The sequence below is a fragment of the Amblyomma maculatum genome, chromosome 9, assembly GCF_055883805.1.
Source record: "Amblyomma maculatum isolate TAMU_Amacu chromosome 9, ASM5588380v1, whole genome shotgun sequence".
NCBI classification, from domain to species: Eukaryota; Metazoa; Arthropoda; class Arachnida; order Ixodida; family Ixodidae; genus Amblyomma; species Amblyomma maculatum.
In genome coordinates, this window is record NC_139352.1 from 15421682 (window position 1) to 15449207 (window position 27526).

The window sequence follows — 27526 nt, forward strand, 5'->3', positions numbered from 1 at the left end:
CCACGGAAGGGTCCTTACCCTGCATTGACGAGGGTGGTGTGGGGTAGCATGCCACGCCCGGCGCGCTAAACCGGCCCGTACGGACGAGGGCTTCCTGTGGCACCCAGAAGTCTTACCCCTTCTGGGGAGTCGCCCTTATGTAAGCCGTCGGCATCTTTTTTCCCTCTCCGTCAGCGCTGGCCTTACGCGCACATCTCGTAGACTGGAGGTCGCGCGCAAGTTAAGTTAAATTGGTTCACTGGAAGGGAAAGGCGCAGTAACTGTCACACTTGCTCTGTGGACTGATTTATTTGTAGGAAGGGAAAGGCACGGTAACTGTCTCACTTGTTTTCTGTGGACACCGCAACCGCGCCGCTAAGGGAAGGGAGGAAGGTGGGAGTGAAAGTGGAAAGAGAGAAAGAGGAGCCGTAGTGGAGGGCTACGGAGTAATTTGGACCACCTGGGGATCTTTAACGTGCGCTGACATCGCACAGCACACGACGCCTCTTCGTTTCGCCTCCATCGAAACGCAGCCGCCGAGGTCGGGTTCGAACCCGGGTACTCCGGCACAGTAGTCGGGCGTCTTACCACTGCACCACCCCGGCGGGGCAAATTGCTCTGTGGACACCCGAACCGCGCCGTAAGGGAAGGGAGGAAGGTGGGAATGAAAGTGGAGAGAAAGAGGAGCCGTAGTGAAGGGCTACGGAGTAATTTCGACCACCTGGGGATCTTTAACGTGCGCTGACATCGCACAGCACACGGACGCCACTTCGTTTCGCCTCCATCGAAACGCAGCCGCCGAGGTCGGGTTCGAACCCGGGAACTCCGGCACAGTAGTCGGGCGTCTTACCACTGCACCACCCCGGCGGGGAGGCCGATGACTTAGTCGCGCGCTGTTCTCACCGGGTCTCACAAGATGTCTGCAGCACTGCGAAAGGCAGGAGAATCCTTGCAAGTGCTCCTAAGTGCCTCTCGCCCCTGCGCACTGTAATAGAAAATTGTGCTCCTACTGTCATACCCTCCAATTCGGGTGCCGAGAGGTACGTAGAAGCGCAACTACCTATTGTAGTGCGCATGATCCTGATTGGACCGGGGTGCCTCTGCCTTTCGCAGTGCTGCAGATATCTTGCGAGACAAAATACAGGTAACATATCACTGAGGTAGGCAGGCAGGGCAGATTTCAGAACGCAGCTCCTTTACTGTGCATCGTCCAAGCTTGTTGGTTCGCTTCAGCCGTCGTTTCCGGGTGGCGGTGCGTGTAATGCATGCCACTCTAGGAGGGGTTGCCCTGCCTATGCTGCGTGAGCGTCCGAGATGTAAGCGTCTGAAAATAGTTGCACTGGCGAGGAAGGTGCTGGCTGTGTGTGCGCGTAGCTCTTCGGGAGCGACTTCGGTGAAAGTGTAGAGCTGAAAAACAAAACGAAAGATCCAGCCGCTCCACTCAGTCGTGCCTCCCCCAATTCCGCGGTCGACTCATGAATGTTGCATGCTTTCTATGCCGCACTTTCGCGGAATTTCGAGGTTGGTGTACGCAGCAGTACGCGAGGCTTCTTCGCTCATAGCTGTGTATGAATTGGAGATCGTGCCACGCCTCTGTGTGTGCGTACCGCGGCCGGCTTTGAGAAAACGAATAAAGCGGGGCTGGCTACTATTGAGGCTTTCCTTCCTTCCCTCTTCCGCTCATGTTTCTTGTAGGAACGGAAAAAGCGGTTTAACATCCCAGTGTTCTTGGTGCCTACACGTCTGGTTGGCACCTTTCTCCGCCCAGCTGAAGCGAGCGCGGAGAGAAAAAATATGCAAACGGGGGTGTCGGTCAGCGGGCGCATATGTCCTCCGAGGCACTTTTCCCACGCCCCCGCAAGGACGTTTCGCCCAACTGCACCCGCCGCGGATGAGCAGGAAGGAAGGAGGAAGAAGGGGGACGTAAATCTGCACATGTTTATTTGTTTTTCGGCAAGTTATTCCGCGCACGCTGCGTGTTCCATGCCGGTGTGGCTTTCGTGGATCACCCTTTTTTCGTCTCGCGGGAGAAGAAGCTTCGCGGTGCTGCGGTCGTGGATAATGAAGATGCGGATGATGTTGCGGCAGTCCTGAACATGCTTCCGCTGTTGGCCTGATGCAGCTGGTGCAGTGACTGCGGCTGCAAGTACATGAAGGTGCTCATTGTGGTTTGCTTGCAACTCGTTGAGACGGGGAAGAGTGTATTGAATATTACCCGAGATATTCAGGGGATTAGTGGTTTAATTATTCAACTAACATCGCTGTACCGATTGAGTTACGGATTAGTACCGCATTCTGAGCGTGTAACACACTCTTCAGGGCCCCTTGCTACTGTTAACTTGATCTCTTTTTAAACTTGAAATACGTCGCGTGTGTTTTCTTTAACAAGCTAATGGAGTGCACGACAAACTACAACGTCATTTAGGAAGGCCCGAGAGGAATCGTTTCTCCGTTTTCTTCCAGATTAGCCACACTGTCCGTAAAGGACCTTTTGGAAGTTCACTGGTACGACCGTAGGACGAATTTATGCGCTCTGTATTCGCTGTTTTAGGTCAGCCACTCGGATCCTTAAGGGTCTCCATATTAATATGGTTTTAGGCCTCGTGACTGTACACAGGCTGCGGTCAGGGATACGCAGAATAACGGCTTGAGGGCCGAGTTGGGGCATGCTGAATTGAACGGCGGCGCGTAACAAGGACACTAACAAGAAAGGCGCATGTGGTGTCCCTTGAAATCAGCTCGAGTACTTCTAGCCGTATAGTCTTATTGCGCTGCGCTTAATTTGGCGCGTTTAAGCGGCCGTATTACTGCTGGTCACCAAGAACAGGCAACTTCGAAGTTCGAGGCCGTGTTCGGCGAGAAGTGGTCTACGATCTGCGGGCAGAGATAAGTGCCGAGCGCGGCAAGGAACGAACAGGTAGTCTTTCCGCATGGAGCGTGAGGTCCGCCGCCCACGCTCAGTGCCTGCCGTCGTTTGTGTGTTCCCACATACTCGTGTCCTTTATGCCTCGCGTGCAGCGGACGTGGGCGTACACACCGTCGCCCCGGGCGCGCTCTGCTGCGCTGCCGGTGCCACGCCCTGCCGTTTTGGCCTTGGACCGCTCGTTGACACTTCGCCCGTACCAGTGCGTCATGTTTGGTGGTTTTGTATTCTTTCTCATTCACTTTTTTTTTTTTTTTTTTTCTGTTTCTTGAATCTCGCCATTTCGATCTCTTTTCTCCTTGTTCAACCCCTTATCGTCAGAGCTGTAAGGGTGAAGTTTACGTGCATGGGAATGCTACGTGCGCAGCGATCGTGTTCCCATCATTATTAGCTACTTTTTCTTTTCGTTTTTTGCTTGCTGCTGGCAACTTCCCGTGCATTCATATGTTTGCTCAGATGGTTCGGCCTTAATAAAAATTGATTTTATTTTTCGCTCATGGGGCTAAAGTTGTGGATGATAATGGCGATAAAAGGCGTTTATTGGTTTGTAAAATGGAGCCGCTCTCCTGGTGGGGGAGGAAGGGCCCCTCAGCCCGGAGCTCATGCGGCTTTTGCAGCCTGCTCGTCCCGGTCCATCAGCTGTTGTTTTTAGTCCTCTATGCTTGAGCAATGCCGCACAGCTATCGCCAGATACAAAAGCATCTGAGAAGTGTAGCAGCCAACCGATGCCGTGCACATGGCGCGAATCTTCAGTGTGACTTCAAACCACCATCATGTAACGTTGCATTGCATGCACAGACGAAGGCTAATCGGATGTTCCGTCATCATTCTGCGCCAGGGACGGGGTCACAATATGGACCGCCAAAAAAGAAAAAAAAAGAAATAGAAATCTCACAAACGGCTCCATGAAGGTTGTATGGCCAGAGTCAGTCGAGGTCCCTAACAAGTAAAAAGCGCCAACGTGTGGGCGAAAGTTAGCGCAGGTGTCCGACGACTCAACTGTTTTCAAACTGTCGCGAGGGCGCGTGTGTGTCTATATGTGCGTACGGGTAAAAAGTCCGCTGTCGTCGTCGGACGCTGACACTGCAGGTGCCGACTCAGGGCTAGAAGGTAGCACACTATTTGCATTGTTCGGCACCGCACGTTCGAACGCCCAGGCTTTGCCCGCCGGGAAGCTTATTTCCGTTCCGCGACTGGCTTCGCCGCGGAGCGTTCATCTTTCCTTTTGTTTACGGTTGTCTTGCTGTGTTTTTTTTTTTCTTTTTGTTCTTTGAATTTCCTTCGCGTCTTGCGCCGAGCTTCCCCTCTGCTTGCGTACAGGCTCTTTGGGCTCCCCCCTTTTTTCCCCTGCTTTTTGCTTCTCACGGCGCTGTCTGGGATACTGCTGCTGTTTGTTGCCGCGGGTTATTTCTCACTTAATTTCTAGCTGATTTGCTACTCTTCGCTGTCTTTTTTGCTGGAGTGGCCGACGCTCATTCATTACATGAACGGGGACTGTTAATTCCCCCCCCCCTCCCCTCCGTTTTTTTTTTTTTTTTTTTCATCGTTTTCCTTGATGTTGGCTGACGCGAGCGGCGGCAAATTGAGGGCAAATTGAGAGGCGCAGTAAACCGGAGATGAAAAACTTTGACATTGACTTCAAAGGGGAACAAGGACCTCACTGCCAGTTACTGCAAGGAAAAAAAAAATAAATAAAAACGACTGAAAACCTTGCATCGTTTACCGCCCTGTGTTCATCTCGCGTGCGGCGGGGGAATGAATCGATCGATATTCAGCCAGGAACGTCTGGAACATCGCCTTGTGAAAACACGAGAGCGACCTGAATTGGGGCGACGCGTATGCCATATACCAAGCGTCCCAGCACAGGGTCTGGGATCGCTTTATTTTTTTCTAATTTGTATATTTTACGGCTTGCTTGAAAGGAAAAGGTGTGAGACGAAATAATTTGAGGAACATGCACCCGCTTTGGCCGTTTCCATGGAGGGCATGCACGTCGACACGTAATCAGTAGACTTGAGAGAAGCGAGTGTATATAGTTATTATTGGCTGCTGTTGCGTCACGATGACGTCACGCGGAAAGGGAATACGTTTATTGTGAAGCAGCTAAGAAAGGGTAAGTCACACGCGAAAGAGCGCTGTTCTGTCCTCGCCCTTTCTTAGCTGTTCCGCGCTAAAAGTATTCCGCAATGAACCGACTCGCCCAGCAGAGTGTTTTACGATGTCAGGTCCTCGGCTCGAGGATGCGGACGATCTAGCAGAAATTCGAGGGTGCTGCATTTAAGTCGCACTAACGAAGGCGGCTAATGAGGTAACGTCCGCGTCGGGTAACGTCGAGAGCGCGCGGTTAGTGCTGCATCCCTGCAAAAATAAATAAATAAATTGAGGAAAGGAACCTGTGCGCCTGAAAAGCCACTGAGCGGACGCACGCTCGAAAACCGAATACGAGTTCGGTGCGGGCGAGCTTCGAAGAAAACGGTAGCGAATTCGGATAGTCCTGTACGCTCTCCCCGGCAGCCGCTAATGGGATAACAATGGCAGATCTCCGCAGCTTTGTAGTGTTAATTTATATCATTATTGTTACTTCTCCAGAGTACACGGAGCAGTGCTGCCTCATTCTAGTGTCAGGCTAGTGTTCTTCACCCCCCCCCCCCCCCCCCCCCCCATTTTTTTTTCTTTTTCTTCAACTTTACGTTTGGTCTCCGCCTGCTGCCCGAAGATGGGCGCTATCGGGTGGCGCTGCCGTCGAGCAGAGTGGGCGGGTGAACGGCGGCAACCTGTCGCAGCGTGCCGATCGATCGCGACGCCTAGCTGTCTCCGGCGGCGGCCGCTTCGCGACCACCCACGCACCCTCCCCGTCTCGCCTGCTCCTCCTCTTGCGCCTTACGTAATGTTGTTGCCGTCGGTACAGCAGCAGTCGCGCGCGGCAGCACGTAATGGGATACCCAGGCCTTGGAGGCAGCACCTGGCGGCCAGTTCCGGCAGCACCTTATCGCCTTGTTCCCGCCTCCCATTTTTTTTTTTTTCGCACCCTGTTTGTAGATTTACGAAGCACGTAGGTTTAGCGATTAGGAAAATGAGAGGGGAAAGGGGCTTCGATTGCGGAGATTGAGACCACTCGTGTAGTCTTCTCTGTCATCTTCACCGAGTGTCGCGGAACAAGGAGCTCGAAGCGACTGGGAAAGACACTCCGGAGTTATGATTCACGATCGGGGCTGTGAATGATTTGCTTGCACAGCTAGTGGTATCTCTCCCTCCATGCGTGAGTGTATCAGACGTGCTCTTTTGCCTGATGGAAAAAAGAAAAAAAGAAAGAGAAGTGCTGTTGGCACCCCTAGGGGGCCCCGTGCACTGAAATCCGACAGCAAGAACAAAGAAATGCTGGTTTTGACCGGCAGTGCGCAAGTAGGGGTACAGGAAAGGGGAGTATAAACTGCTGTGCCGTTGCTCATCAGGCAGGGTGCAGATCGTTCCTGTAGAAGTTAGTTGCTTTGCAGTGTCGTGTCTCTAATGTAAAGTTGTTTTGAGAAGTGCCCCCCTTCTCACCCTATAGTCCTTCTTACCGAAACTCGCCCTCTATACTTGCTGGAGGGCATCCCACACCTAGGGTGTCCACCGTGCAAATTGGGACACTACGCAAATGGTTGGTTGGTTTCTGGGGTTTAACGTCCCAAAGCGACTCAGGCTATGAGAGACGCCGCAGTGGAGGCCTCCGGAAATTTCGACCACCTGGGGTTCTTTAACGTGCACTGACATCGAACAGCACACGGACGCCACTCCATTTCGCCTTCATCGAAACGCAGCCGCCGAGGCCGGGATTCGATCCCGCATCCTTGGGCACAGTAGTCGAGCGTCGTAACCACTGCGCCACCCCGGCGGGGCAAATGATTTCTTGCCCCGGGGTTAGGTAGCGCTGTGAAGTTTGAAATCTTTGCTTGCTTTTTCGCCCTTTCGGCCGGCATACCGTTCGCCCTGACGGAGTTAGTTAGAGCGGCAATGCATGTCTAAAGAGGAGGGAGGCGGAGACATCTGCGTGGCTGCAGCTTCCGCCAAGACTGCGACTCCTGCAACTCTGCGCGCTCGCTTTGTGGCGCTTGCATCGCATTCGGCTGTCTGGTTGCCGTCTACAAGCGCGCCACCGCCATCTTGTGCCTTCGTGTTTTGTTGTTTCGGCGATCAATTGGCGGCTCACTGAACTCGATTTATTGTAAGCGGTTCTAAACGGCGGCCGCTCTCCAGTTTCGAACCTGCACGAGGGGACACAGTAAATAAATACAATACGAAAAGAAATCGTGGCAGCCATACGCGGCAGACAATAGCCGGCCGCCATAACAGCCGAGTGCGCGCGTTTTTCCCCGTTTGGAAACCCTTTGTTCATTGGCGGCACAGTAAAATTTTTAAAGCCATCACGTGTTGCAGTTTCATATCCGTGTTCACACAAAAGGTAAGATTGTACGCGAGTCGTCGGTTTTCACTGAAGATGTTTGTGTGTCTTCGTTTTCCTTTTTTTTTTTTTCTTTTCTCGCTTCCGTCTGGCTCGCCGCCGCAGATTTGGAAACAGTCATAACGAATAAGCAAATTCTGAACAGCTGGCGGCAGAGTAAAATGAATTAGATTTATAAAGGGAAAGGAGATATGATGCACATTAAATCCTACAGGCCGGTTACGATAACATCTGTTATATACAGATTGGCCATGCAGGCGGTGAAATTAAAAATTAGTCACAGTTAAAGAGTAAGAAGATACTCGGATAACTTCAGAACGGGTTTAAAACTGGTAGGCGCTTAGATGATAGCCTGTTCGGGCGTACCCAATGCATCGAAATATCAAGAGCGGGAAACAGACCTTTGTATTTGACCTTCCTGGACATAAACGGGGCGTACGACAACGTAAACAGGGAACTCCTGTGGAACTTATTAAAAGAAGAAAATATCGGTCATGAGATAGGAGATTTCCTACCGGAAATATGCCAGGATAACAAAGTAGAAATTGCATGGGAAGGGATAAAAAGTATGGGCGCTGTCAAGGTATGCAAAGGATTAAGACAAGGTTGTCCTCTATCACCGCTGTTCTTCATGCTTTATATGATAAGTATGGAACGGAGGATGCAAGAAAGTAACCTAGGTTTTAACCTGATTGTAGAGCAGCGCCTCCCTGGTTTGATGTATGCAGACGATATTGTGCTGCTAGCTGAGAGTCTGGAAGAATTGCAAACTCTAGTTAAGTATTGCGGAGACGAAGGGGACGCTCTAGGCTTCAGTTTCAGCGCAGTTAAGTCGGGTCTGATGATTTTCAACGGCTCAACTGATCAGGGTCTTAAAATACAAGGCCATGAAATACCCAGAGGGGCAGAATATAAATATCTCGGGGTATGGGTAAACGGACTGACGTATATTGAAAAGCATAAACAATCACTCAGGGCAAAAGGGCGAAGAGATGCCGGGATAATGAAGCATAGGGCATTGTGGGGATACAACAGGTATCAAGTGCTGAGGGGTATTTGGAAAGGAATTATGGTGCCCGGGCTTACTTTCGAAAATGCGGTTTTGTGTCTAAAAGCAGAGTTACAGTCGACATTAGAAATAAATCGGAGAGCTGTCGGACGATTGGCACTGGGTGCCCACGGCAAAACCACAACTGAGGCGGTACAGGGAGATACGGGCTGGACATCTTTCGAAGCCCCCTCCCCCCCATGGGAGGCTCAGAGCAAAATATTATATGAAGAACGCATGGGGAAATTGGACAGTAACAGGTGGGCAGCTAAAGTATTTAAATAACTATACCTAAAAAGCGTTGACTCACAGTGGAGAAAAAGAAACTAAGAAACTGACCAGTAAGTATGCTGGTCACAAGGACGAAGCTTTAACAACAAGTGAAAACACACAGAAGGTAAAAATTTGGCAAATTCTATGGAAAAGAAACAGAGTGTAGAACTATGCCGAAAGTGGAAAAGGCATATCAGGAAGGAAGCTTTCTTTGATTACTCAAGAGGCAGTGCCCTACTTTTTGAAGCTAGATCAGTGTATCTTAGAACACGCAGCTACAGAAATATATAACCAAGGAGATAATATATGTGCGGTATGTGGTAAATCCATAGAAATAATTGAACATCTTATACAGGTATGTCATGGTATCCATCCGGATGTCGATGCGGGCGCAGTCACTCATCCTGAAGTCCTGGGGTTTAGAGATTTCAGTGGTAGGGTGAATGAATCTGCGGTGGAAGCTAGCAAAAAAAGCGATTGGAAAATTGGTGGCTTGAAAGCAGAAAAGTGACGTCATGTTAGTAATGTAGGAATAAAAATTCAATAAATGAAATGATGGTATATAGTCAACCGATCTATAACGGTATTTAAGATATAGGGGAAAAAAACGAGCATGATGGCAACTGCTACCACCCCGTTTCAATGGGGACGCTCCTAAATTCCAGCCATCCTAAGCTCTCGTATTTATAGATCTCTAGGGGGTGCCTTGATGCCTTCGCCTCCGCGCGTTTCGGCAAAAGCGAAGCTCGCACAGCGTTTCGCCGCCTTATCGGCCCGCTCGTCGCTGCTGCATCGCCCGTTGTTATTTACCACTCGACCTTTGGCGCCGCGTCGTGGGCGCACTGCAGTGGTGAAAGGGAATTTTCCACGCGTACGCAGCGATTGCGGTGTACGGAAGGGGCGCCCTACTATCTTTCTCTGTACGCTGGCGGAGGAGAGAGAGAGAGAAAAAAAAAGGGAAACAGAACAGCGCCTCTGGCGGTGTCCATTCTCATATTGAATAATCCTTGCAGCAGCGCTAAAAGGTCGTGGTTTCGACACCTGGCCACTGCAGTTGGCCATCAAAGGCGGCCACGAAGGTTGCAAGGCTAATCCGTGCTATACGCGCAGCTGCGTTGTTATTCGCATGTATTTCTACCCCCGGCTATCACGTGTGCACCATTGAAGTGTGCACATGGGCTCCTCCGTTGTCCGAAAGTACGTGTGCAGCTGTACTTGGCGGAAGCTCCCTCTGTAGAAAGCCATCGGGTGTGCGCCTCTGAGCTTCATTGGCGCACCCACCTACCAAGAAAAAAAAAAATAATAATCTACGGGTGGTTTGTACCGAACACGCCAGGCGCAAAATGTTATTTCATACTGTGCCCGTGGTGCACAAGGCGGCTGGCGGTTGTATGTAACTGGTTTCCCTGGCCTACCTCACATATTTTATTTTTTAACCCTTGGTTCACATTAGCTATGCCCGCGCATGCGGGGCGCACCTCCTATGTGCGTTTAACGCACATGCCTATAGAAACGGACAAATGTGCAAGTTATGACGACATGGGAGGCTGCTGGCGTTCAGAGAAAGGCCCTTCTACGGCAACTGCGATACATACGCTGCTGCGTTCGCACACCGGAAGCACGGCACAAGGCCCGATGCAAAAGGAGCAGCACCTATGCGCTTCCTCCTCCATTCACTTGGCATCCCTGCTGCATATGCGGTCCCCCTTATCTCCTCCGTACTTGTGTTGGCTGTTTCTTATCTCTTGGAGAGCCTCGATGGTTTCGCTGCTCTCTTTTCTGTGTCGCTGCTTCTGCACTGTGTGCTTGTTCTTCATGGTGCGCCGATCAGGGTGCATTGGACGTGGACGTCGTAACCGTTCATGGTTTCGGTGGCAGCTTCCTTCTTGTATTTCCCCTCTCCCTTTCTCTTACCGAGAATAAACGTTTTTCAATCAATCGATCAATCCTTCTTGACGTTTTGGTACTTTCGGCGGGGTGGGGGGTGTCGGCCGGGCCGTCGTAGGAACAGCATACTGAATGGTACTTGCCTCGTGCAACTCGTACAGATGACGTCAGTCCCTACTTTCCCGCGAAGCGCCTTTGAAAGAGTCTGCGTCGTTGTTTGCTCCGGAGTGCATTCGCGTCGACCAGCAGTGTCGGCTTTTCCCGGTTGTGACGCCAGGTCGGTGTCTCGTTAAACCGCTTCCGGTGTAATTAACATGTACAAATAAATCGACCATTGAAGACGGGGGTTTTCGCTCGCGAAATCATGCGGCGCCTCTCCTTACCTAGGAGAATGTCCCACATACAGCGCCCGCGGTGAAGCCGGAAAAGCAAGAAAACGCTGGTTAAGCGCCCACGTCCGTGCATTTCCTATCTCTCTTTTTCCCGGTGCGCTGAATCGGCGGAGCTGCGCGCGTCGGCTGAGCGCCCATTCATCCCTTCCCACTTGCGGCGCCAGCCTGACGCCACCGGGCTGCCAGATTTATGCGTGCTGTGTGAGGGCGCATCGCGTTGGCAGCTCAGCGCACTGCCCTGTTTGTTTTGCCCACCTAGTGGCGGTGTTTTTTGCTTTCTACCCACTCACTATGCCGGCGTCTTTTGCCTGCGGTACTCCGGTGGTTCAGGTTGAAGCAACTTGTTATGTCCATTATTTTTCCCACGGATGTTCGCCATTTGTTGCTGCTTGCGAGAAACCGCGGTGACCTCCCCGCCCTGTCGATTGTTGTGATATGCCCCGCCCTCGGTAACTGTGTCACTGTTGATTTTTGCTCTCCTCATCGTCACCTTTTCCGATTTTGTTTTTTGTTTTTTTTTGTTTTTTTTTCTTTTAAGTTTCCAGTCATTCAATTCCCACTGCCTCTCGATGGCCAGCATCCGTCGCTGAAGGGTCTGGCTATCGCGGGAGTACGCGAGGGTATTGTTCCCCCCGGTCTTCTAATACGTCCAAGCTGTACCCGGCTATCTGATTCGTTCCTTTTATTTTCTGATGGGGGCGTCGTCCCGGATGTTTGCCTCTAGTGTCGTTCATTCATCATGCGTTATACTATACTTTCGTCGCCGTTCGCGTAGAAAGGCGGGAGACGCCCATCAAGGGAAATGGTTGGTCGCCGCAATCCGTAGGCTGCACGTCCGCTCTCCGTGCATGCCTGCGGAGGTTCTAGCACAATAAATCGTTTCGACAGTTTATAGACAGTACCCGAGTCCTTTGACAGTACGTTGACAGTCTGTAAACTCTACTCGCCCTCTTTCAACCTCCGGCCCGGACCACGAGGAATGGGAGATCGAGATCTCCAGCTGGGGCCCGGCTAGCCAAAAATGGCTGGTCGACTTGGCGGGAAAGGTCGCCGCTAAGCACATCCTGCCGGCCACCTGCCGGGATCAAGAGTCGGCCCAGACCTAGTGCTTTACCTTGTCGACTCATAAATGAAGTTTGTATCACCACCACCAACAGTTTTGTGTGTGTGTGTGTGTGTGTGCGTGTGTGTGTGTGTGTGCGTGTGCGTGCTTGTGCGTGTGTGTGTGTGTGTGTGTGTGTGTGTGTGTGTGTGTGTGTGTGTGTGTGTGTGTGTGTGTGTGTGCGTGTGTGTGTGTGTGTTAGAGAGAGAGAGAGAGAGAGCGGCGGTTCGAGTACACTTCCATTTGGAGGTGTTGCGCTGCGTGCTTTATCGATTTGCGTTCTGAGACGCTGCTTGTTTGTTCCTAAACAACCGCGGCTTTGTTCGCACTATTCCAGGTCCGGCTTCTTTGGACGCGTGCCAGGCTTTTTTCTTTCTTTTTTTTTTTTTCCTCGTGTGGCGGCGCTGCTGCTGTCATCAACTGCGGCTGGGCGGCCGGCAAATTTGATGGCGTCGCTCGACTTGCCGCACTGCTTGAACATGGCTTAAAAGCAAGTAAGCGGCGAGGTCGAAAGGCCCAGGTCTCGAGAAATGGAACTAGTGAGGAATGTCGCTATCGCCTACCCGTGCAGAATTGTGCCTATTGTCAGGAAGTGCAAGATAAAGCAGTGTTCATACGAAAGCTCCTCCTTAAGTATAGCGTAGTGTCAGCTCTTGACGTATAGACAGACAGTACTCGGTCGCACACTCGGTTAAAAGTAAGCAGAAAAGACACGGCGACAGAATTGGGCAGCGGCCAGGGTCGTTTCTCGCTTCCCGCGGAGTCACCTGGCAGTAATCGAGGTTCCGACCGTTCGTCGCTGCTGCCGTTGTACGTCCGTGGCGCGTTCGAACCGCGCACTCACCCCGCGCTTACTGCTGCTTTCACGCTCGGGCTGCCGCTTAATTGGCTTGGCGCCGAGCACACTCGCATTCGTATTCGCCTTCGAGGAGGCGGCCGTTGTGTAACGTGGGCTCACTGAAAGCGGGCCAGCTCTTCGACACGGGAGCCGCTCGCAGTGCTGTTTGTGCCTTGCGAGAAAACGCCTGTGGCTTGCTGAGCGCGGGATTGTCCTCGCAAATCCCCCTCCTCCTCTTTGTCCGTGCCTGTGTACCTAGCTCTGATCAAAACGGACGGCGTAATTGTTACCTGTCCTGTTGGAACTCGGCGACCATGGTTTGCGTATGCTACGCTTGCTTTTCCGGAGGTGTTGCGCTCCTTCCTTGAGGGGGGGAAGTGTGTGTGTGTGTGTGTGTGTGGGGGGGGGGGGGGGGGCAGAGCTGGAGACACAGGCATTCGAAGTGTGCGCCGAAGTCAGCTGAGATATGCACACTACCCCATCGCAGCGGTATTTGAGGCTATGATGATAAATAAATATGAAATTGCTCCGCGAAAGTGACACCCGCAGGGTCACGTGGGTGAGGATTCATAGATACTGCTTGGGTAGGTAGCCTTCCCGTGCATTCGTTTATACTTTGTTTAGTCTGTACTTAAAGAAAAAAAAAAAACAATAACCGTCGACATGGGGCCCCGCTATACGTTGCAATTTCTGAGTAGCCGCTTGGCCGCCTGCGCCTCATGTCGCCGCCACGCTGCGCTGAGGCATATCTTCGACGCAAGGAAGCTAAATCGAAACTAAGCAAGGGCATTCAAATTTAACTCGGATCAAAAATTGAAGTCGCTAAAGTTGGAGAGTTGCCTAAGTTGAAAAGCATAAAAAAGAAAGGTTGAGCATGGTGGTTACTACCACCACGGAAAGTTTCAGAGGGAACGCTCAGCATCCGTCCCTTCGTCGGCGCTTGGGCACCCAGGCTTAACGTGGTTTCACTTCCCCTGCTCTGTTGCTGTGGGGAGTGGACGGTTCGCGTTACGTGCATATGGCGGTTGTTGCGGCGCATTCGTTCCTTGACGCCATCGACTCTGCTGAGACCGGCGTCGAGTCCAGCCTGTTGCCGCCGCGGCGCGCCCACGTCCCAGCCAGACGGCAGCCGGAGATTGCGCTGCGACGCCTCCGCCGCCCACGTCTCGGCCCTGCCGCTCTAATTGCCTCGCGCCGCTAATTTGCGCGCCCCCTTTTCATAAGACGTCGTGCGACGCTGATATTACCCCGCAGTGTACCATTATTCCCCGGAGCTCCGGAGAGGAGATTTCGTGTGCGTTAAGTCCGCTCGTTTGTTTCCGAAATACAATCTGGCCATTCCACGTGCACGAAAACGCGCAACTCAAGTCGGCTCGTTCGTCTGGCGGACGCAGAACTTCATATGCAGTTATTCCCCGTGAGCCGTTGCGGCGCCTGACCTGCCGGGCTGCGCGTCGTGTGGGCGTGCGCTGGCGCCGTGGAAGCAACTTGGTTTTAGAAGGAATGGCGCATCTTTTATCTCTTGCCAGGTTGCATACAGCTTATTGGTTAGCAGATACTAGCAAAAAAAAATAATTAAGTGTTCTTCGTAAGGCCCTGGAAACTTCGGCATACTTATACTGTAGTTTAGCCGCAGCCGCGAAATAAAGGATACCGGCGGATGCCTTCGTCGATCAGGTTTGATTATCTAATTGTCGCCGCAGGCCTTAATATTTTATTGCTTGAGCGCGCGAGCTAGAGCAGCAGCTTCGGCTTTCATGACACACATATTAGCATGCGCTTTTTACGCCATCTTATCAGCCAGGCCCTGGGTTTTAGGACGTACTGTCGTCGCGAACAATGCACGTCCGGGAGAAAAGGCCGCTTGACGCGCCCCAGTGCGGCTTGCGCGTTGCAGTTACGTTTGTGGGCAACTGCATGGACCCAGTGCACGTGCACACATAAACGGGGTGAACAGAGATGATGTAGCAGCAAAACAAAGTAGTGTCCCGCGTGGGGAAACGGTACGGGAGAGTCGCCATCGCAGCGAATGGACCCTCTAAAACTTTCCGCATGGAGCGAGGCCTGTTCGTTCTGCGTGCGCTTTGAGCGCCCGTTATGTAATGTCATCATTCTGGCGGAATCCCTCTTCTATGTTGGAGTCCGCGTGACGCATGTGTGACGCACCTCTCCGATGCGGTTCTTTTGTTATTGCGCTAGTTGCGGATATTCTGACGAGCGGCGCCACTGCCGACACCGCGCCTCACTTCGACAGGCTAGCAGTGGGAGAACGTAGCATACTGCAGTTTTTTTTTTTCTCCTGCGGCTGCTCGCCCTTGCAGCGCCGGCGTCTTATCACTTCCCATGTTCGTCCTGCTCTGTACAGACAGAAAGACAAGCACGCCGACAACACCGTGGGTGGAGACGTAGGACTGAGTCCTAACGGGAAAACTGGCGCGAGTTGCTCCCGTTGTCGGCCCCTGACTCTGCGCAACCGCCCCCCCCCCCCCCCCCCTTCCCCTAGCTTTCTTTTTTCACGTCGTTCTCTTTTCATATCCTTATTACGTAAGGCATGATCCAGAAGTGACCAGGAAAGAGACAGAGACCGCGGTCTTCTGGAACCGCCCCGTACGGACGCGTGTACCCACAGGCGCCGACAGCTTGCCGCAGTTTGAGCGTGGCTCGTATGGCTTAGCCCAGCCCCTGCCGTTTGCGCGCAAAAAACAGCTGTTGTCCAGTGTCCTCTGCCTATATGTCTGAAACCACTAAAGAACTTTCGGCGAGATCCGACTCTGGTTGGCGGATTGAGCTGGAGCGCCCAGTTGAATGACCAATGGAATGCGCGCAACCTATCTTGGTAGACCAGTGAAAATCTAAATCGTCATCCCGTAGAAAAAAACAAACAAACAAAAAAAAAAAACAAAACAACCTGCTCCAGAGCCACCAGCGGAAATCAACCGTATTGTGACGCCGACCATATGGCGCTGGCAACGGAAAAATCGGTTGGCTGTTTCGCACAGAAAAGGCCATATGGTACATTCGCAGTTCTGCCAACTCCCTTGATAATTAAACGTTACGAGCTCGTTTTCTCGAAAATAAGTTGAAGCTAGATGGTGACCACGGCCCTTGTATTTACTACATACGCTTCGTTTGCCGGCTCTATCTCCGTAGCACGGTTCATTTGCATGAGCTACCCGCACTGCTCGCGCCAGACACAGTCAAATGATCCCCCAACTTCTGCAGCTCTGCACAGACTCTTTCCCGAGACGGAACTTGTACTGCCAGTGTTGCGTCGAACGACGCGCTCGCCTGCGCGCTTCGGCACATGACGAACGAGACGCGCGGTGAAGCTTCGCCGAACGGTGACGTGCGAAAAAGCAACCCCGAAGGGCAACTCGGAAATATCGAAATTATTCAAATGCGCCGCCGAGCGAAGAAATTCTCCGCGCCTCTGCGAGGGTATAAACGCGCGTCGTTTAAGAGCTCGAAATCGGCATAGGTTTAATCCCGTCTCCCCGCGGAAAAGGAAGCCCTGAAAAGGAGCTTGAATTATTCAGATTTAGTTCGACATAACGGAGCGGTCTACTTGACGCTTCTGATCTGTTCACAAAGCTAGGCGCGTTTCCCAGATCGATAAATGATCTGGAAACATGCTGAACGACGAAAAGAGGGTGAATTCCGCGCAGTATTTTTTGAGACGAAAGAGCAGCGGCATTTCTGCTGTAGCTCTGATGACTTGGCTTTGATATACATCATTTGCACTTTGTACAGGGCCTGGTGATTTGGAGTTCGAAATTACTATTAAGAGGGTGGGAGAAGTTGTAAAGGTCCAGCTTGCTAAAAGTGAAGAAAAGCCCTGTTGCAAAACTCGTGGCGCCATCTGGTGGGCTTTGAAAGAGGCATGCCACCACGGAAAACGACTCCAAGTGGCGTCCGTGTGCTGTGCGATGTCAGCGCACGTTAAAGATCCCCAGGTGGTCGAAATTACTCCGTAGCCCTCCACTACGACTCCTCTTTCTCTCTTTCCACTTTCATTCCCACCTTCCTCCCTTCCCTTACGGCGCGGTTCGGGTGTCCACAGAGCAAGTGTGACAGTTACTGCGCCTTTCCCTTCCTGTGAACCAATTTATTTAATCATACCTGCAGCCACGACTGTGCTGCTAAAGACGCTGTGACTATAGTGCCTACTGTGACTTGGCCCAAATGTGGCTAGCAGATTGGATTCGTGAGGCTTCTTAAGGCAGCTTGACTGACGGTGCCACAAAAGACTGTCACCAGGGGGTAAAGCCATAGGGTAAACCACAGCGAGGAGATTGTGCTACACTCATGTAGCATCATGATGGTACTCCTTAATTATATTTGCTTTACTCGCACAAACGACTAAAAAGTAGATCTGTAAAGCATCAAAGATCATAAAAAAAAATGTTTTCACATATTATTTTCTTATAGTTGTCAAATTTAAATTATATAAAGGCTGATTTTATTTATTTATTTAAGAACATACTGCCAGCCTGAGTGTCAGGCTTTAGGCAGGAGCAGGCATACAATGTTTTGCAAAACATACAATTTATGCAATGCATACATAGCGTCAATACACGGAGCCGTAACTACTTATCATAAATACAAGTCAACGTTAGACCAGCAAGCGACGCCACGATGTGAATACAATACAACAAATGTGTCAGTATATTGAGGACAGCGCGTGACAGAATGAAGATACACTTGTGCATTGGACATCAGCAGGTAAGGTATCCCACTGGCGAGTCGTTCTAGGAACGAATGATTCTTTAAAAATGTTGGTTTTAGAGGAGTATTCTTTAACTTTTTTAGGGTGATAGGAACGTGTTGTGTGTGGGTTAGCGGTTTCAATATAAAGGCTGATAAAAGCGTACTTGCGATAGTTTCATATAGTTCCGTCTGCTGTACCAATCAACATTACTAGAGCTCAGTTTCACAGAGAAGTGTCCCAGGTGGCCATCGCGAGTACTAACGGCGCTGCAGTCGAAGGGTGGTGCCGCCTCCATGAGGGCGCGCGCCATGTTTGCGCCCACTCTCAGTTTCGCCTATGTCGGTTACATATCTGGCGTCCTGTTTCCTGTCAATACATACTGGGGCTTCACATGCCTGCATGCACCACTCTCGAAATGGCTGGACGATGTTTGCATTTCGTAAAGTTCAAAAGAGAAAGCCACTGTGGGCTATAAATGTGAAACGAGACAAATGACAGCCGACCAAGAGTTCACGCCTATGCAGTGTGAATTCAAGCTGCGTTCGATTCAGCCGTGGTTCTCTGCACCGCCAGAACCGGTTCACGGTGCACTGCACCAAAACGCTCGATTCACAGCGTTCCCTGCATCGCCGTCACCGTCCGCGATTGATTTTGGTGCAGTCGTGGTGCCGCTCTGGTGTAAAGAATCGCGGCACCTTCCGAGGAGGAGGTGCAGAAAAGTTGGGCACATGTTGACGACGCTGGCAGATGGCGCATGCTGCCGATGAAATGCTTGTAAACATTGATGGTCCGCTTAGGGACATTTTTTCCCGTCGTTGACCGATCCGATGTCATTCTCCATGGAAATTATGAGTTCGCCTAAGGTCTCTTGTGGCAATCTGAATAGCCCCCTGAGTTCAAAGCTGAAATATCTAGCAACAGCGCTTCAGTTGTACGGCAACTTGGTTAGGTGCAGTCTGTCCTAACCAGTTGAGCGGCCTCGGTCTAAACCACGATGTAATAACTGTGCTGCCGCGAAGGAAAGCACGGCGTCAAGTTCCCCAGAGGACTCCAGAAATTCTTTAAATCAACTCGTTCCATTTGGATCTAAATCTAATGAGTAGGCCACGTTCCTGTTGGACATTGGGGCATCAGTCTTCGCCAACCTGCAAGTCCAGTCGTTCTTGCCAGTTGCCCTACTTGGTCAACTGGTCACCCTGGCTATGTATGTTAATATTTTCATATATGACAAGCATGGCAAAACCCACGTGTTTTGTAGTAAGAACTATCAGCACCTTAGCTAACTTGTGTATATCATTTTCTCTGCACTCAAAACTAAAATAACAGCGCTGAACTGGCAACGTTCACCAGACCCAACACAAGAAGCCCACTTATGGGTACATAAGTGAGAGTAAGAGTGTGTTCCATGTGTTTGGCTTATGCTAGCAGTGTGTGGGTATACTATATTACTATCGACTCAGTCTGTGAGGGCTCAAGCCCTCCACTGCATCGCATCTCATGGCCCGAGTCGCTTTGTGACATTAGACCCTGTAAACCATTGTTTGCTTGGCTTGATTTCTGCAAAAGCATAGCATCAACTCCTTTGTAAAACCATTGGCACATTAAGGTAGAGAGTGCCGTCCTCACAAATCGGTATTTTGCTTTCACACCTTAATAGCGTTTATATTAAGCACTTGGCGCATACTGTGGATATCTCCTCAATGCAGTATCACCTGCTTGAAACTTGAGGGATGTAGCTGAGCAAATTTCAGTGAGTCCAATTGTGTACTAATTTATGACCGGAAATTTTCCTCATGGTGCCAATTTATTTTCCCATTGGAGTCGGTCGTTTTTCTTTTTTGTTTTACTATGATTGCTATCACAGTTGATGCTTGCATGTGCTAGCAGCTTAATTGAACACTTTTTCTTTTTCTGTTTTTGCAGACGAGGCAAGGCAGAAGCGCGTCGGCGTCCTGGTGCACTGCCTGGCCGGGGTGTCGCGCTCGGTGACGGTGACGCTGGCTTACCTGATGCAGAAGCACAAGCTGCCGCTCAACGAGGCGTACGACCTGGTCAAGAAGCGCAAGGCCAACATCGCGCCAAACTTCAACTTCCTAGGCCAACTTCTGGACTTTGAGCAGCTACTGGACCTGCGGCCGCAGAACTGCGGCTGCTGCGACACGCCGTGCCGCTGCCGGCGTGCTCTACACTTCACGTCACCCACGCGTACCACACCCGACTCGGGCATCGACCTCGATCGGTGGACGTAGCGTGAGGCCCGCGGGGGCAGCCGCTTCCAGTTTGCCCCCGCGGTCACGCCCAGTGACGAGCTTGAGCCGGTGCTCGAGCCCGCGTCAGAGGAGGACGAAGACGAGCCTGCTGCATCTGGCGCAGCAGCGGCGGCCATAGGTGGTGAGCAGCCGCGGGACGGCTACGACACAATCTGAGACTGTTTTTCACATGACTAGCTCGGATATGTACAGCCTGTGGTCGCATGTGAAGACGCAGCCCTGGAAGCACAGGTGCTTGCCTTCCTTCTCAAGCCCCTGCGCAGCCCTCAAAGCGAACATCGACGCAGAGAGCTGCTCTGTGGGTAGAGCTCCTAAAGAACAATGCCTCCTCCAGTACGTTTATGACTGGTGCTGTTCATTTCACGACATGACAACTTTCTGACAGGAACAAATATAATTTCGTTTTTACAGGCAGCTGACAGGGAAGATCTGCTAAGGCAAGCTGCTGGAAAACGCGTACCTTTTGTGTTGGCTCCAAGGCGTCCAATGCTCAGGAGTGCTGTGACAGTTTTACCTGTGCACACAGCACAAATTTTTATGAGCCGTTTTCAAGGTGAAGGAGTGCTACTGTTTCCAGGAAAGGGCTGTGACGGCCTCTGTACAAGCGCAGTGCCATGCAAGTGCTTGCTTTAGTTCAGGCAAGGCTTGGAATAGGTTAGGCTCCAGTTAGTGCCAAGTATGACATTGGCAGTGACCTAGAAGCAGTTGCCCGGCAGCATTTAGGCAAAATCGGGAAAAGTGTAGGACTTGCTTCATTTTATGTGTTGGCTGTTGAGCTTCTGTCATGCTCGAGCATTGAACTTCTCTTCATCCCAAAATAATTTATTGTAAATGTGGCCTTGGGGAAGAATTCTTTTGGCTGCAGTGTCATTATCATCATCCTTTTCTCATAGTGCCAATATGTAATGTGGGCATGCATTTTTTACCAGAGTGAATCTGCAGGTCTGGCCTAAATTTGACACTAATTCTGTTCTGTAACACTTGCAGATTCGGGAAAAATTTATTTTCATTAAACCATCATCTTAGAAGCAGTAGATTGTATTCTTTTGAGTAAGAGTTAATGCAAACCAAGCACACAGATCAGTTGCATGATTGTAGCTTCACCCCTAAGGTTTTCAAGCGTTCAAGATGTAAACACTCTGAGAAAAAAATAACTGTACAAAAAAGGCTGGAAACAGGCAAGCAATAAGCGTTCCATTCATATGGCCAAGCAAGCACCGTGTTTCCATTTCTTGCACATTGCTGTACGAGCACGTTCCTGGGATCCTGCCATGTTCATAGCAAGTACAAAGTGACTGCTCGGCTAGGCCAATGTGCTAGCTGGTTCTGAAAGTGTGGACCACGTACAATTAAAAGGCCTTCGTTGTCGACTGTCAAGACCTGCGGAGAGAGGGACGCCGGCTGTCTATAGGCAACTGCACTCAGCCGAGTACTGTGTTCAAGCCAACATCAGCAAGCTTGTGAGCTCAGTCATAAAACTGTGAGGCCCTAGGGTGTATTTTACTGCTCAATTCCTTGCTTGTCCGCAGCAAGGAAGTGCTGAACTGTTCTCGACAATACCAGTGACTTCCACCCTGCTGCTGTTTGCTGTGGAAAAGGTGGTACTTGTTGTTGCCCCTGGTTCCTGGACTCGTGACCATTTCTGAGAGGTCCATGCGCAAGGGATTTGAAAAGTGCAAGTTTCATACTACTGCAGCCCTACACTGCTACAGCTCTGAACTGACACACACATATTGAAAGTGGACTGACTGTGTGTGTTGGCACGTGTTGTTCTTGATGCAAAGTGAAGCAGTGTTGCTACCCTTGTTCATCTGACATTCACCATGTGGTGTGTTGAAGCATCATGCTTATGCCAAGGCCTTCTCATTGGGCAAAAAATGCTTTCTGACTGACACTGTTCAGTCGAAGCCTGATGTGAATACATCCCCTCCTCCCTGTGTTCCTAAAAATTGGATCTTGGCTGTGCAATCTTTCTCACTGTGTTGTCAGACTAGTGGACACAGCTTCTGTGGCATGTTTCCCATGTTGCCAACATTACAGGATAAATGTTAGCTTCTTGTAGGTATTACAGTTGTTTCGTCATTGCAAACTTGCATGTGTCTGTGATGTGTTTCTATAATAATCACAAGCTGGTGTTTTATACCAGTGATATGAGGGTGGTTTTCTGAAATATGTGTGTAAATATATTCTAGACTTCAGTAACCATCAGCCATTTCCTGTAATCAGCAGGATCACGGGAGAAAATTCTTACAACACTTATGGTAATGTTAGAAAAAAGATAATTTTTGGCATGTACTGCAAATATGTGCCATGGTGATATTCTTTAATGTATTTACAAAAAGCAATATTTACTCATTTCACTGTCTTGTATAGTGGTGCCTAGTGCATTGTGTTCAGCCATATCCTCTCGGATTCAGTGACACCTGAGGTATGTAGTGCTACCTTGCACATAGCCCTCAATTTGGTTGTCTTGTTCAGAGTGCCAAGTTCAGATGGTGAGCATCAGTTTGGTTTTACGAGAGCACAGCTTCCCACAGAGAAGTTTTATGTTGTCTGTAGGCAGTTTCTTTATAGTTTCAAACCAACAAGGGATGGTTTTTGCCATTTCCCTTCAGCATATTGCCAGTGCAATAAGAAAATGTAATGCATCGCCATCACTTGCATTATAATTATTCTGATTTTGCATAGTTGTCAACATAAAAGAACTCTTCGCTCAAATATTGCATATTTGCCCTTAATCTCCTATGCATGAGAAAGTACATTTGAATGAAACCTAAAAATGGTTTAGAGAAGAGACCTTCTGAAAGCATGGTAAATGAAGGATTGCTTTTCTCTTTGAGCACATGTGTGGTAATCTTCTATAAAATACACATGTGAGAGATCATGCATGATGAACTTTTTGCAATGATTGAAGCCAGCTATGAAATGGCAACATGGGAATCAAGCCACAACTAGCCCAGTCCACTTATCATTGTTTTTAACACTGTATATAGATTCATTCATTATGTTGCTTTTATTTCCTGTATATAGTGTACATAGCTGAATGGTGCAGTGTTATATCTGTTGTTTTCATCCTGGTGCACGCTGCCACATCTCTACAACTGCTGCAGAGAGGCTGGTTGCATGTTGAACACATACCGTTGACCGCAGAACCGTTTCCTTCCAAACCTAGTTGTTTATTGTTGCTTGATTGTTGATACGCACTTTTATTGTTGCTTCATTTGTTGGTGCAACCATGTGCAAACGAGGTGTTAGTTGAAAAACTTCCAAGGAACTTCACTTGCAGGTGCTGCAGCTCTTGCCAGTGGTTGGCCTGAGAGAATTTAGTCTCGTTTTGAACGGGACAAGATGTGAAATTATTTGGACATCCTATGAACTTTGCTTTAAAAAATCACAACTTTTTTTACTGCCGAATAGCCAGCTAATAGTGATCACGTCAAGTTAGCATCAAACAGAACTGCGACCACCAAAAGACAAAAACATGCCACATACAATTGCATTAAATCTACAAAATGAGGTTTCGGTTGTTGAGCAAGTGTTTCCCTCACCTAATAATTGTGCGCATTTAATGCTTTTTCTGTATAGAGTATTTCACCGGTCCTGTGTGTCATCCACCTCGGGCCTATTTTGAACCTGTTACAGCCGGCAGCTTAATTGGAACACATTTCAGGCAGAGGCTGCTCGAGGGTGTTTGTGGCACCTGTGAGAAAGTAGCACCGCGTGCAATTTTGCCTGCTGCTTGTCAATAAGAGCTCTAGCCCAAACACAACCTTCTTTAGCTGGAAGTGGTATCATGAAGGAAGCCACTGAAGAAACACTCTCAGTTCAAGTGCACAAAAGCATAACAATTACCGTTGTCTTCTTATATAGCTTGGAATCGCAAAATGAAATATGTACGAGGCTTTCTTGAAGCAAAATTAGTTTTCAATACAGGCAGTTGCGTAAACAACCTCCAGGCAACGCCTGCTTTAAGCTGGCTCTTTAGGTAAATGAAGTGTATGTTTCTCCATGTTATTTAACACAAAGCCAGTGCTGCTTGAACACTGATGCAGTGTTCCTGTGACGTTAACTGCCCAGCTCTTCTGGCTAATGGAATGAGCTTCGTGAATTTCATCACACCGTCTCAAAGGTGCCTGCAAGATATTTTGCGGCACATCTGCCATGCTCCTCTGTTTCATTGTTGGCTGGTCTTGTTGTTACACGTTTGTGTGGCCTTGGCTTCGAGGGTGCATGGGTGAGCAGTGAAAAGCTGCCCACGTCTCTTGTATTACTCTCTCTGCCGGGTGGGATGACTAAAGCAAGAGAGAGAAAAGACACATCCTCCACTTTGAGAGTTGTTGCGCTTCCCTACCTTTTGCTCACTTATACAGAGCTGCTGTGCAGAATACGCTGGCCAGCATAGCTGTGAGAACTCTACTGTCTGCACGTTGTCTGCTCCTCTCTTTTTGCATGAAGTGATGCATTCTTCCATGTTATCTTGACTAAACTGAGCTCCACCCGCAAACGTTGCCTACAAACATTGGCTACAAACATTGCTTAAATTAAGCATGATGGCCTAGCATATCCGGAGCTCTCTAACGTTATCAGTTGCAAAACCTCCCATGGGACCCATGTATCAAAAAACGGCGGGCTTAATTGGTCAAAATTAACATGGCTACGAATAGTGGCGGCACCCGCAGCCATTAAAGGGAATTGTGTCTAAGTTCTAAACTTTCAGATTGTTTATAAATGTACAAACATCTGGAAAATAAAATCTGTTAAAGAATTGCAGTAGCAAAAATCCTTGTACATAAAAGCCGTAAAGTTAAGAGTGAAAAGAAAGAAAAGAAAGAAAATTTCCATAAAGCAGTGACGGCAATAGCAGAAAGCTTTTATTGACCTCTTCTAGATGGTGCGACAATCCATAGGCGCCCAAAAAGTGTGTAGTATTAGAACTAGTCACTTTTTGAAGTGGAGTTTCCCAACCGGTATGATCCAAAATCTCTGCTATCATCGGCCTCCAATGGCTGTTCACTTGTAACATAGCAGCTGTGCTTTCCAGCGTGTTCTGGGAACAGTGGCAAATGGAAACCAAAAGGGTGTGTTCTCAGGCTTTGCAAGGAGAAAAAAAAATGGGGGGGGGGGGGGGGGGGGTCTTTAGGTAGTTACAGCAGGCTTCCTTTTTTGATATTGCCAGCGAGAAAGAGCTAGCAGTTGTAGTTGGCTTCTGACACACACAAAAAAAAAATCCAGTCTGCATGGGGCCAATCCTTGTTAAAGCGGTTACCATTACAGTGTTGGTATGGTGTGTGCAAGTTTAAAACTTGTTAAGCATGCAGAGAGTCAAGATGATTGTGCATGTTCCTCCACGGGAGTCTTTTGAAGCTGGAAATCCTTTTTTGGGGGGAGAGAAAAAGCAGGAACATTGTTGCGTGGCTCTACTTGTGGTGCAGTGTTGCTCTGTATGGAAGCCACTCATAATGGTGAGGTGATCGGGGCTCATGATGGCCTGTGTCCCGGCATTTCGTTTTCAGGGACAGGCCGAAGCGGCCTTGGATGACTCTTCCTTCACCCCATGGGTGCATGCATATGGCGAAATGCCATCTCGTCAAGATCTGTGCCAAAACACAGTAGCCTGCCGTGGTATGGTATTTTGTGCGCGTAGATTGTTTTTATATGACCTTGTTCCAAAGCATAACACTCCTAAGAGGATGGTGCTTGTTTGGAAAAATATGTTTTTCCAACAGCCAAGTGGGTGCAAGCTCATGGTCAAAGCACAGACCTTCCCTTATGCTACTCTTAGAAACCTTAGACAGTCCTACCTTGAACCGTACTGGAATGGCTGTATAGTTCTAGAAGCTGGCCATTGTTAAAAGCAGTGAAATTTGTAGCCCAGGATGTCATGAAATCAATGGGACCAAGTGTGTTGTTTTTTTTTTTTTTTTTTTACTGCTTGAGCTGTAGATTCAGATGATGATGTGTGCTAATCTTTTACTATTATATCTTAGAATAGTGAAAAAGAGTGTGTCACGTCTGGGTCGCCTCGGGCATTATTCTCAGGACAGTAGCTGCACGTCCCATTTTCGTCTACACAGTATGCATCTGGAAGCGAGAGACGTGTTTATGTTTCCCTCCTCCGGGGTCTGGTTTATATAGCATGCATGTCACAGGAAGTGAGTGATACGGGATCGCCTCGATCACCTCAGCAAGCAAGCGCTTTCATACAGAGCAGAATACAGTATACTGGACATTGACAATATTGTCGCGCTTGGAGACACGGGAAGAAGTGTCCAACGTTTGCGTTCCCCAAATTCTTTATCCATTCTTGTGTTTTGTGAAAAGAAAAAATGGAGAAAGAGCATGATGTTGGGCAGGCAACCTCTGTTTAGGCAATTCGTTGCCAAACTCTGCTGCGTGACTTGTTTGCTGCCCAAAAACTAATTTCTGTTGGGGTGCCCTCACATGTTCATGTGGCCAAGCCCCACTGACAAGGCTTCAGTAGTCTCGTGATGCTCCCTGTGTTTGATGGCCACTGCGATAGATTCAGTGGTTGTTCAGCGCTCTCCAACTGCCAAAACGCTGAGTGTTGTCTGGCTCAGACATGTAATTATTTCTTGTCTTATCAATTGTGATAACAGATCAGCACATACTGTATGTTCTGTACATTTTCCCTTATTAATCTTTTTATTCTGCTGTTGCAAAAAGCATGTGCTGGTGTGCAGACTGTGTGGAGCAATGTTACTGATGTACCATGTTTGCTTGTTTGGATCAAGATGAGAGAGCGAGTGTTTTCATGGCCCCTGGCAATGCCTGTTGTTGTGGGCATGCCCAGAGAGCGAGACTGTTATAATCTCCAAGATATTTCCATATACATCTGGAAAGCCAATAAAATGTGCATATTTTTCATGAACACGATACATTGCGTCTGCTCATATTGATTCTGCAACCATGTTCAGACATCATAACTGAACAGGGCTGCGGTTTGCATGACTGCTAAAGGCAAGGGGTCCTAGTTTAAACATATGTTAAGCTGTCTGCAGCTTAATCACCCCTTGTGAGGAGCTTGTCAAATTTCTTATCTGCACGTCTCCACCCCTGACGGTGGGTCTGGGACTGAAGCGAGATAGTTTTGCTCTACAAAATCAGCGCGGTGTGAACAAATATACTTGCTGATGCAAGTGTTAGACTACGAGACAGAAGGAACCAGGAGATAACCTACGAAAGTTCATCTAGCGTTCAGGTATCACCTCCATCTTTTCCTCTGACCTGACGCTGTGTTCTTTCTGCTGACATACCAACAGCAGTCACTGAGAGCATTTCTCGCTTAAAAATAATTTTGTGGTTATGCCTTGGTTCCAATGTAACCATAAATACCATGTGAAACCAATGAAAACAAAAATGTGTGTGACATTCATATAAATGCCGTACCTTGTAAGCAATGGACAGCGAGCTGATCGGCCTGCAGTTTTTTGGCTCCTTCAAGTTCTCTTTCTTATGGATAATGTTCATGTTCTTCTATGACTCTAACACACAACAGATGGTGAGGCATTGTGTATACAGGGAATCCCGGCCTCGGCGGCCGCTTTTCGATGGAGGCGAAAAGCAAGGTGCCCGTGTGCTGTGCGATGTCAGTGCACGTTAAAGAACCCCAGGTGGTCGAAATTTCCGGAGTCCTCCACTACGGCG

The 27526-nt window shown here is 49.3% G+C and overlaps 1 protein-coding gene across 1 annotated transcript in view; it reads left to right on the forward strand.

Moving 5' to 3' along the window:
- Nucleotides 1-26755, forward strand: part of Mkp3 (Mitogen-activated protein kinase phosphatase 3) — a 61776-nt gene extending 35021 nt beyond the window's left edge. The window contains exon 4 of the mRNA XM_084578252.1: nucleotides 19515-26755. Within this exon, the coding sequence (XP_084434378.1) occupies nucleotides 19515-19840 (326 nt within the window). The 3' untranslated portion in view covers nucleotides 19841-26755. The remainder of the gene's footprint in view (nucleotides 1-19514) is intronic.
- Nucleotides 26756-27526: the final 771 nt, after the last annotated feature.